At 32.1% G+C, this 12,686-nt stretch overlaps 1 protein-coding gene across 1 annotated transcript in view; it reads right to left on the reverse strand.

The window, feature by feature from the left end:
* Window positions 1-11,911, reverse strand: part of LOC140433450 (uncharacterized) — a 29,160-nt gene extending 17,249 nt beyond the window's left edge. The window contains exons 1-2 of the mRNA XM_072521450.1: window positions 11,749-11,911; window positions 1,922-2,018 (exon numbers count right to left, since the gene is read on the reverse strand). Of these exons, the coding sequence (XP_072377551.1) occupies window positions 1,922-2,018; window positions 11,749-11,891 (240 nt within the window). The 5' untranslated portion in view covers window positions 11,892-11,911. The remainder of the gene's footprint in view (window positions 1-1,921; window positions 2,019-11,748) is intronic.
* Between the last annotated feature and the right edge of the window lie 775 nt (window positions 11,912-12,686).

Consider the following 12,686-nt stretch of genomic DNA (forward strand, 5'->3'; position numbering starts at 1 on the left):
CTATAAAAAGGCATACTTGGATTGAAAATTCATTTTATGAAATCTTTTTCTTGAGTTTTTTTGGACTTAATAAATTTTTCCTGTTCTTACAGTCTACTCATTCATTCAGCTAAAATCCATCCAACTAACATCAGAAGCTACCAGCAAGTTATTCTGTCAACCACATGAAGCCATAAGTACCATTTAAAATTCTTGTAAAACTTGAGGCAAGATTTGCTTTGATTTTAATTTAATATTAATATTTCAATTTTATGTTTTATTTATGCACAATAAATATAATTAGTTAATATCTTGGTTTATTTGTCCCAGCCAAACTCATTTTTCAGATTTACTTCTAAGATAAGACGTTCTCACACCTGAGAGACTGAGCTAGATGAGGTCTAACAATTGGCTTTCAAAGAAAGTTGTGAGTTTTATTGTTCTAGATTGGCTCCCAACTTTCGGAGGTAGTTATATTGTTACCCTTTGGCACCCACAATTTTGATGGGTCGTTCAATAGTAAGAACCTCCGTAATTTTTCCTTTGCATAAAAAAGATTCCGCCACATAATGCAACAAATATAGATTAATCTCATTGATAACACATGCAAGTAAAATATGTTAACAGATAATACACAAGAGATTAGATCAATTTACTGCCAGACAGTAGCTCATGAAGAAGCCGGATTTTCAGAGGCAAGGGGAACACGAGAGTAAATTTTGAATCTATTACAACTTATCGAAATATCAAGAGAGACCAACGTTCCCATATATCTTGCTGTCACCCAATATGTAGCTTCTTCAATTTTATAATAATTGTTAAACTGTTTGTCCTTTGTCTCGTGTTGTGTAAATGTGTTAGTTAATGTTTATGACATTCATCAAATTGTTGGATAGCCTAATTTTGACGAAATGCCCCTGAAGATGCTCTAGGAGTGAAAGTACTTGGGCAAGATTTAATAAAAAATTGCTCGATATCTGCCTTTTATTTGATTAAAATTCATTTATTCGAGCATTTAACCATATATCACTTTAATAAAGAAGTATTGAATGCTGTGTATGTATGCTCCACAAACAGGGTTGGGTGAGAATGAAAGAAAAGCTTTCTATGCTCAATTAGAAGACATATTGAGTGATAGTCCATCAGAGGAGAAAGTTATAATAGGAGGTGATTTTAATGCAGATGTAGAACAATCCAAGAGGATATGAATCAATACATGAAGAACTAGAATTTGGAACTAGAAATGAAGCTGGAGATGACATACTTGAATTAGCAACAGCATTAGATATGGCTTTTGTTAACACATTCTTTCAAAAACAGAGAAACTCAACTTGTTACATACAAAAGTAGACAAAATCAATCCCAAATAGATTATTTCATGACAAGAAAAAAATATATACATGAATGTAAGGACTGCAAAGTAATAGGTAGTGAAACAGTAAGCCAACAACATAAGTTGCTTGTACTGGACATCGTAGTAAAAAGCGAAGCCAAACCAAAATATCGGAGAGGACCTGAAAAAATCAACTGGTGGATGTTAAAAGATGAGAAAGAAAGTCTATTCAGGGCAAAAATAGTAGAAAAAATGTGTTGGAACATGAAAGGAAGTGCTAATACAATTTTGAAGAAGATGGCCAGTATCATTAGAGATAATTTGCCAGTTTATTATTTAAAATACAGTTTAGGATTTAAATTAATATTTTGCATTATATTTAGATATAGATACCTGAATTTTTAGCACTGCTATCTTTAGTACTTTAAGTTAAACTAAAACCCAAATTTTAAAGACTCAAAATTGGGGTGGCACAAAAAAAACAAAATTTTATTTACTAACTAAACTATGCATATTATTTTGATGTCTTTCACGTAAAAGCTAATAAATATCATTTCTACAACCAATATAACAATAGTATATTTAACATAAATATACGAGAGTACTTACCAGAATAGATACTATTATTCCTCCAAGAGATAAGGTTCCAGTTAAAATCAACGATACAAGGCGCCATTTTAAAAACAAATTAAATGCTTTTACATTTCTAAAAATAAAGTTATATTATACTTATATACTTATACTTATTTATATATATATATATATATATATATATATATATATATATATATATATATATATATATATATATATATATATATATATATAAATGTTTTGGATGGGTTGGAGTCAATAAAAGGGGCTATTGGTTAACTATTTATTATCTCGAGCTTTCAATTGTGTTTACAATTATTATCAAGATCTGCTAAAAAAGACAAAATATCTTACAAACTAGAAAGAAAAAAATTTTTGTCAACTCACCAAATAAAATTAGTTTGGTAAATAAAATTGCTGCTAATACATCTCAAAAATAATACAAACATTTAATCTTCTCGTCCACATGCCATTAACCAAATGTTTGCCCTAAATACAAACATTTTTTAATACACGATGAAAATCCACCGTTAATAAATAATTTAACATCTTAGCATCTGTAATACACAATTTTAATCCTAATAACACTCACCTATTAACATCTTTTGGAAACGAAAAAAAGCTAATACCAAACGCACAACGATAACTTTTTTCCACTCTTCAATACTTTCACCGCGTATTCAAATTGTCGTTTATTATTTGAGTTAAAAAAATTTTAGCATTGATTGGTAAATGATAAAGCATCGGATACCGAATTACATCATATCCAGGAGAGGTATTTTTTCTATTATCTAATGCAAAGTCAATTTCTTTTAAACCTATAGGCTCTAAAAATATAAGATTATTTTTCTTGTCTTGTTCTCGTTTGGTCATTAAGTGATTTGTATTGTTGTGCACCATTAGCGGAGTTATTATATTGAAGAACTAATCTTAATAGTTAGAGTTACAAGGTTTCTTAGTGGTTGTAGTATGTCTCTGCATTTTTTTGCTTGGGTCCAGAGCACCATAGCTGGAGTATTTATGTTTAAATTAGCACACCACTCTCTGATTTAAAAGAAGAAAGTTGGGCATATGTGGAAAATAAATCAAAACTAACTAGAAAAAACTTGACGAAGTAAGACTAGGTCCATTTCAAATAAACAGAAAATCCCAAATACATTATATGAAGTAGATATTTAATACAAAAGAAAAGATTTAAATTAGTTTCACGTTTCAAAACTAATGCCCTGTGATAAACCGTAAATTGTAATGGTTTATCATACCTCTTTGGTAGGGGGATGTAAAAATAAGAAAATAAATGTTTATTTTAATAAAACAACAGAGTGCGTTGTACCTCTCACATAATAAATAGTTTTAGGTTGCATGATTGTTTAAAGTGACGTATCAAATTGACATTTAGATATTATATGAGACCATTGTCAAACAAATAATAGGGGAAGTGCGGGTATTACCGCCCACTTAAGCAATTTATTGAATTAAACAAAAACTGTAGGTCTTAAAACAAAATGTCAACTGTCAAAATATGGTCATGTTATCGACTTTTTATTATTTCAGCCTAAAAGTGTTCATTTATTTTATTTTGCGGAATATTACATTAATTTTTCACAAATTTACACTCGGGCGGAATTATCAGTCCATGCGGTAATTGCGCCCAGTGGTCGTATAATACCGCCGAGGGGTTACATTATATGAAACTAAAACACAAAATAAATATATAATCATAATCACAAACAACATCTATACATTTTTTATATAAAAACATATTCAATGAAATACTTAAGTAAAAAAACTAATACAAAAACATTTCAAACTACACTCGATTTGTAATAATCGTATATAAACCTTTTGTGATTATCGTAACCATTAACGAAAACACAGTATGGAAAACCAGGTACAACCACTCCGTACTCTACCAACTGATTAAAGAGCCACCGATCTCAGAATTCATTAAACTTCAGAGACTTCGATGGGTTGGTCATGTAGTGAGAATGGAGACTGGAAGATTGCCAAAAAGAGCTCTAAATAGTAAAATTTAGAGCGCAAGACCAAAAGGAAGGCCACGGAAAAGGTGGGAGGATGAAGTGGCAGTGGACGCGAAAAATTTGCTAGACGTGAGAGAAGTGAAGAAGATCGGTGCGGGACCGGCAATGTTGGATTCATAGTTTGGAGGAGGCCAAGGCTCTATTTTTGCTGTAGCGCCATTGTAGAGAAAGAGAGATTATCGTAACCCCTACATTTTTTATGCGTCCATCTATGGCAAACACTCATCTTTTTATGTCGCTGTTGGGATCATCCGAACTATGATCGCTGCAAATTTCCATTTCATCATGGGATGAAGCGCTTGAAGAACTATCATCAAACTTGACTTTTCTCGTGACACGTTTTACTTTCTTACTCACGTTTTTTATAAATAATGGAAGTTTTTGCTTTTCTTTGTTCTGTAATTTTCTATTTTTTTCTGCCCCTGTTTTATTTTTTCTGGAATTGCCATCAAAATCTTTGAAATACCTAATTCTCTACCCCTCTTTTTTTATTTATTTTCAGTCACTATGCACAGCGGTGTCATTTCTTCAATAGATATATCTCCTTGTCTCTCATTTAAATTTGTAAGATTCGATTATGGGTACAGCAAGAAGTAAAGAAGCCTGGAAAACAATTAGAGGTAGTAGAACAGATAGAAAAGAATGCAGTAGGTTAACTCTAATAGCCCCAGAATTATGGGTCGAATATTATGAACAAATGCTGACAGAAGATCGAACAGAATTCCAAGATATTGGCTACCAAAAATATGATATTTCCTACCGCGAAAAAACTGAAATAACACCAGAAGAAATTAAAAAACACGCCAACGCTATGAAAAATGGAAAGGCTCCAGGACCGGGGGGAGTACCCATTGAACTGATTAAATATGGCCCTGACAAACTATTTCAGCTATTGGCTTATACTGTTAATTTATTCCTGAGAGGAAAAGAGCTACCCCCAGAATGGAAAACTGCATATATCAGCAATCTATACAAAAATAAAGGCGACAGAAAAGATTGTAAGAACTACCGAGGGCTTAGTGTAACTAACTCAATCTGTAGAGTCTACGGGAAGATAATTAAAAGCCGAATTGAAGATTGCTAGGAAGACGCTGAAGATCAGAGTGGCTTTCGTACTGGTCGTTCTTGTATAGACAATGTGTTCTGCCTAAAACAAACAATAGAAAAGCGTTTGGAACATAATATGGAGACACACATGGTATTTATTGATCTTCAAAAAGCGTATGATAGTGTCCCATTAGCCAAGCTATGGCAGGTGCTAGAAGACAAGAATATTCCACCGATTTACATTAATTCTGTAAGGGAGTTGTACGATCATATGACGAGTGTAATAAAGATTGGACAAAAAGTGACAAAAAAGATAAAAGTGACCAAAGGACTTCGCCAAGGCTGCATTGCACCTACACTCTTTAAAATTTATTTGGAGGGGGTTTTGGATATTTGGAAAAGAAAATGTGAACCTATGGGTGTTAAAATTGGAGACCATACACTGTACAGCTTGCATTTTGCTGATGACCAAGTAATACTTGCACAAGATCAAGATGTTACAATCACTACATGTTACGAAAAATAGATGAAGAATATACTAAGTGGGGCTTATCAATTAATCCATCAAAAACAGAGTACGCAGTAGTGGGAGATGAAGGAAAGCACTTAGAACTAGGAAGCGAACAAATTCAAAAGACTGATAGCTATAAATATCTCGGTGTAAACATTACAAACAATGGTCGGAATACAAAAGAAATAGCTACTACTAGAATTGGTCAAGGAAATTCAGCAATACGTCAACTGAATAGTATACTTTGGAATAACCACATCACCCGAAACACAAAAATTAGGATATACAAAAGTATCATAGAAAGCATTGCTACATATGGTTCAAAACTTTGGGTAATAAATAAAAATGACGCATCCAAAATAAAAGCAATGGAAATGAATTATTGGAGAAGATGTTGCCAACTCACTAGAAGAGATAGAGTAAGGAATACTGAAATCAGAGAGCGTATGGGCATAAACATTGACGTCCTGGAAACTATAGAATGCAAAAGGCTGAAATGGTATGGCCATGTAGAAATGATGAATGATCAACGATGGCCAAAGAGAATGTTACAGTGGATCCCCACCAACCGCAGGAAAAAGGGAAGACCAAGAAGATCGTGGAGACAAGAAGTAAAAGATGCAATGGAAGATAGGAGTCTACAAGTAGATGACTGGAACGATCGCAAGCATTGGAAGCTAGGTTGCGAGAAACGGCGTTATATATATATATATATATATATATATATATATATATATATATATATATATATATATATATATATATAACGCCGTTTCTATATATATAGATTCGATTATGAGTGACATCTGCCTGAGCTTCGTTGGTTTTTGATGGAGTTGGAATAACATCAAGTTTATTTATTTTCAAGACTGCATCTTTTGAAGGCACTTGGTTTGTTTCTGAGGTATAGGGAGTAATATCAGCTTCAGGAAGTTGTAGTTCAACAGCGGGAATATTAGAAAGGGTAGAAGGTAAAAAATCTTGATCCTTGAAAATATTTGGTCTATATGGAACAATAACACTTATTTCAAAGCCCTTTTCCACGGTAGCTACATGAACGAATGCGCGATTAAAAATTTCAGATACATCAAATTGTGTTATTTTTTGGTGAACATTTCGTCTCCTATAGAGTGAACATTTATTTGAATAGACAGATTTTAGCGGCCCAAAAAATGTCACATTTAATGGCTATAGCTTATGGGACGTGTGGGGCGGAAACGATAACAAAATGATTCTATTTTCACGGCAAAGTTCATAAGCAGATGAAAAACGATGACTGCTGTGATTATCAAGCAACAGCAAGGCTGGGTTGTCCTTCGAAGTAGATGCGTGTTTATTAAAATGCTTAAGCCAAATCAAGTTTTAAGTTTTGTAAATTTTCAAATTTACAAAACATTAAAACTTAACTTATTTTAAAAATTATAGTTATGTAAGTACAATATTCCAATTTAATTTATAATATTTTACAACTTACATAACTATAATTTTTAAAATAAGTTAAGTTTTAATGTTTTGTAAATTTGAAAATTTAATGGATTAACCTCATGTTGTAAGTTTTTATACTAGTTTTATACAATGCTATTTAGTTCTAATTTCGTTGTATTTACTGATACCATATTTTAGCATATCCTGAAGAAGCAAATAAATTTTGCGAAAGCTTGATTAAAGAACAAAGAGTTTTACTTTCCTGCCCTATTAATGACTGCAACCTCAAAATAAAACTTTATTTTACATAACGTGTCAGTCAATAATACCTAACTACTTTATATATATATATATATATATATATATATATATATATATATATATATATATATATATATATATATATATATATATGTGTGTGTGTGTATATATATATATATATATATATATATATATATATATATATATATATATAGCAATACATGAGCAACACAGTTGTTTCGACCTCTCTCCCAACTTACAGCTTTTCCCAGTTGTTTGATACCTTTTGTTAAAACTATATTGTTACGAACATGCTTTCGACATGGCTTATGTAACGGTTGCATCTCGAAATGCCATCGAGAACCTTCGCGATGTATCGAGCGCTGTAGAAATCCATTTGTCAAACAACGAATTAGAGGTGGGACAACCCCAGAAGATTCGAGAATAATACTTTTTGGTATATATATGTAACGATGTTATGAGTAAGTTTTAGTTATTAAGATACTATCGAACTGTAAATAAATATATTTATATAAATTCGAACCGCTCGTTTTATTTAATTTCGCTACAATATTAAAATTTGTGAAAATAAAGACCTACACTTTCAGCATTAAAACCCGAAATTCTCCCTAAACTGGTTGCCTCGAGTTTCCTCAAACTAAGGTTTGGATGTTTATTTTAAGAAGCCGTTTTTTTTTTCATCGTTAAAGCAGTCTTTGATATTATTTTTAACCGCAAACGTGTAGACAATTCTTTGTAAATCAGTCGCCGTTAAAACATAGAATATCTTCGCCAGATAGATGCAGTGATCAGCCACTAGCTTTTCTTGTTCACTGGAAAATATAGGATGACGACCTAGTTGTGCTGCGCAAGCATTGTTTGTATTTAATCTGTTTTTTAATGTAGAATGTGGGATACCTGAAAGAAGAACATTAGAAAATGGATTAAAAAATAAAAATCCTATATTACCAAACTCTTTCCGCTTTTATCTGAATTTATAGCAGATGATTTGCACTCCAAGTTGCTTTTTTCTTTACTATTGTCTTCGACATTCTTTATCCTAAATTAAAAATGTATAATACCGCCCATTGGAGAGTAATAACGCCCAAGTTGGGCGAAATTACCCGCCATCGCTATATTACAAGCAATATAATTTTTGATCGTTCTTTCTCAACATATAGAATCAACATATTGAAAGAATCTGTTTCGATCCATATACATATATAAGAGGATCGGTCACTAATTAATAAATAAAAATCAATAGATTAAGTATAAAAATAAGTTACTCACAAATTATTTTCGTGTACATAAAAAATACAGTGGTACTACACAAAACATGTTGACCTCTGTCAAACAACTAAACATCCTTATAGCCTACTCGGTTCTCTCAGTAGTCACGTGACGTCACTTTAACGTTGTCGAAGTTACTATTTCCCTACGTTTAACATATTTCATAGAGCGGGCGGTATTTGCCGCTGGGCGGTAATAACTAATAACTGCACTTCCCCTACTGTGTAATAAATAGCATTGTTACTTGTACATGAATATTATAATTTATACGATAATAAACTGTTTTTAGATGAATTGAAACTGTTATCTCTTCGCAAGCATAAGAGTATAATGTTACACATATATATCATCATCATTCTCAGCATATTCAGTATATATAAAAAAACTACAAGTTCTGAACAAAAAGCAACAACAATAAAATAAGACAACCGAGGAAATAGCGACTAACTCGCAAATCTAACATTCCAAATCCTTGAAAATGTGTGTCATTCTAGTCTGTCATCATGTCATCCTAGTCTTTTATTAGGTTAGATATGTATCAATTTTGGTACCAAAGAGCCGTATCACAAAAATTCTTGCAGATTAATAATCAGCATCAACAAATTAATCTTAAAATCTACTCTTTAAATTTTGCATTTTTCCACTTTAAGAATGAATATCTCAGAAACGCATGAGAAAAATTTCCAGAAAATGGTTCACGCGTTTTTAATTGGAATATTAGCAATTGAAGGGGTGAGTGGATGAAGGAAGTAAGTAACAAAAGTAAGTTTTTGAGAAATTTAACTCCAAAGTTTTATTGCTGGAACTTTTTTATTAATCGATTTTTTAAACCGATTTTTTTTTATTCTCACAGGTAGGATATGTATAAATTTTATTGTAAAAACAAAAATCCCCCCGATTTTTAAAAACTTGTTTGAAAAATATATATTTGTACTTACCTCTTTTATCCAAAAACTTTTTTGTGTTAGAAATTATGTCTATGCCAAAATGAAGAGGGTATGTGGACTTACCTCCTTTATCTATGATAAATATTTCCATTTTCTTTTGAATAAGAGCTATAACCAGGAAAAAAATAACATGGATGTCAAGTAAACACTTATATTTTTGGTTTTACAAAAGACTGACAAACACTGAATTTCTAAGCAGCTTTTGAATCAGTCTAAGGATATTGTACCACCTTCTTAAAATTTTTGTTGCTCTATGATGGCTTCATAATACCACTTATCCCTTTCTGGAATGAAGCAAAGCTGTTCTTTTAGATTGTCTACCTTTTCTTTGCTTAAGAATCCAGTATTTTGGATATGACTTGGAATGTTTAATTCTTCAGGTAGAAGGGATGAGAAATTTTTCTGCTTGAGGATATATACCATTTTGAAAGGTGTGTAGTAATCGTAAGACTTCTTGAAAAGGTATGATCCAAAGATATCTACGCGAATCCACTGTAGTCCAGTTTTGAAATTAACATTTTCATTAAGAAGATCTTTTTTTCTATTCATTAGTTTCATGGTTTTCATAACATTTTCCGTGTCTCTAAAGTGATGTTGCATGTCTATCACCATATTTTTCTTGGTTGAAGAAACAATCACATCACGATATTCATCAGGGATGTAAATGTTTTGATGTTTCTTTAATCGTTTCTCAATACGTCCAAATGCTCTATCCGAGTCTAAGTACGAGTGTCCTACCTCTGGAAACTTGTGCTCAATCGTTTTAAAGATGCCTTTGCCCACAAGATACTGAAACAAATATACAATCAAAAAATTTTTATTTTGCCCGGCACACGAGTCCGTCCACAAAACTAGATGATATTTTCGATTGTTCGTAGAAAACAACTAAAAATTTCCGAGCTACCTCTGGAAGCTTGATTTTCGGTCCATGTGCAGAAAACGGTTTTTTCCACATTTTTGGTTATTATGTGGATTTCTAAGTTGTAAAACCACATTTGTCTAAGATAAAAGGCTTTCGAGGTACTAAGTCTAGGTAGGGGCATAGTTTACTTTAGATCCAATGTTACATACACAGTGTTCTCTGATTTGCTAGCAAATTCTCTATCTGCTTTTTGAGATTCAAACGCTGATTTGTAATTTTCAGCGTGCTCTTCATTACTTTTGCCAGAATCGCATGTGCTACATGTATCGCTTTTGGGATAACCAAAAGACAGATTAAATTCATTATTAAAAATGAATCGGTATGCCTCTTTTATTTGAAATTTTTCATTTCTTCCGTCAGTTCGGCATTTGTCTAGGTAAAGTTTATGCATTCTAGGGATCGAAAGTTGCGGTGAAAGATATTTTTTGTGAATTGTACAATGCCTGGAGTAGTGCGACTCTTCTGCTGGGAAACTTTAAATATGCTCAATGACGTAAGCAGCAACTTCAGCAGGGGTCTTGTTAGGTCTGACTGCGTGTTTTCCCCTACTGTCCGGTTCAGGAGCATTTTTCCCTGATTTTATTGAAGTTTGGATTAGGTCAACCTTTTTCAAGCTGATTACAAACAAGGAAATGAAAGCCCGTTTGCATACGGCAGTTTGCCGGCCACTACAAGTTACATTGTATTGGTAGGTGGCAGTTTTATGCTTTAATGCTCCAGTTTTCTTTCTCATTGGTTCTCTTTTTTAATGCTCTTAATAAGAAGGCAGTTTTTTGCATTTACATCTAGTTTGTAGTAGGAGGAAAATATTGATTCCCTTTCTTCTACAGTTATTGACTGAGAACACTTGTAACGGCAATTTTTTGTACGGTTTTAGCGGGTTGTACTTGGCCTATTTTAGAAATGTAAGCCAGACCACTTTCTCTGCACTTGGCACGTTTTCGTGCTTTCCATTCTTTAATCTTTTTCTGTCTTTTTCTAGTTACTTTTACTTTTAGTGGAAATATTTTTTTCTTGGTTTTAGTGGGCCAATTAAGAGCCTCTTCATTTCCATTTTCAGGAAGAGCAACGATCTCATCATATGGAATTTACTTGTAGTTCAAAACTTTTTATTCTTTGTGGTATGGATGAAGGAAGTAAGTACTTTATCTTGTTACTTACCTCCTTCATTCACTAGATATTTAAAGTAGTATGGTCAATTACCTCCTTCATACGCTGGCTATCTCAGTTATTTTAAATCATAGAACGCTGGGGATAAGTGGAAAATTTAATTTAGCACTTACCACCTTCATCCATGCGGATAACTCATTTTCTTAAAAATGTCACTTACTCCCTTCATCCACTCACCCCTTCAATTCTTTTGTTTATTGGGTTACCTATTACGTTATATCACTTACCTTTTAACTCTCACAAGTTTCATACAAATCTCGATTATTCGCTGTCGTACATGTTTCTGATATTTTATACAATTTACTTCACCACATCTACATGGTACGTCTTGTTTGACAAACTCTTTTATATCTTTATTTAAACATTGCATTAGGAATTTAAAGTGTAAAACAAAATAACTCATCATAAACGCAGGAGTTATTGCGATTATGCCTCCGTGTGGGATGATAAATCCATAAATTAGTGCTTTTAGAATACTCGAGTCAAAACCTACATCTTTTATAAGTAGAGGTAAAATATGCTCGTTAGAGTTTTTATTCATCAGAAATGAAATCAATGAACCAAAAAATAAACATATGTATATGCCAAATATTACTTTGAATGTTAAACTTATTGTCTTCCTTGTGTGCCTTAATGAACGATATGTTGAAACCATCAACAGTTTGCGAGTACACTTTAGGGAATTTATCATGTTTTGCACAGCCTCGAAATTTCTCATAATGTTTCCACAAATAGTGCTCACCTAAAATCATACGATTTATAATTTTAAGATAATTTTCACAATATATTTATTTACTAAAGACCAATACTGCTAGTACTGCGAATATAAAAAGGCTTATAATAAAAAGAGCAGTTCTTTGTGAATGTGCAGTGTGTTTATATATAACCCAGATATTATGTTTGAAATTATTTTGTTTTAAATTGTAATTTTTTTGTCAAAAACTACTTAAATGTCTAACAATATATTCCAAAAAATCATACAAATTTTTTAAAGCTGGAGTTTTCTAAAAAAAAAGCGGTGTCCTTTGAAAAGGACAGTAGGCAAATAACTGACAATTTTAAGAAAATTCCATTTATTATACTAAGCTTTTAAAATAACTAAAGAAATCAAAAAAATTAAACCAAAAACTTAAAACAACTAATTTCTTAAATGATAAGTCTTAAA

Source organism: Diabrotica undecimpunctata, chromosome 2 (genome assembly GCF_040954645.1).
Source record: "Diabrotica undecimpunctata isolate CICGRU chromosome 2, icDiaUnde3, whole genome shotgun sequence".
Lineage (NCBI taxonomy): Eukaryota > Metazoa > Arthropoda > Insecta > Coleoptera > Chrysomelidae > Diabrotica > Diabrotica undecimpunctata.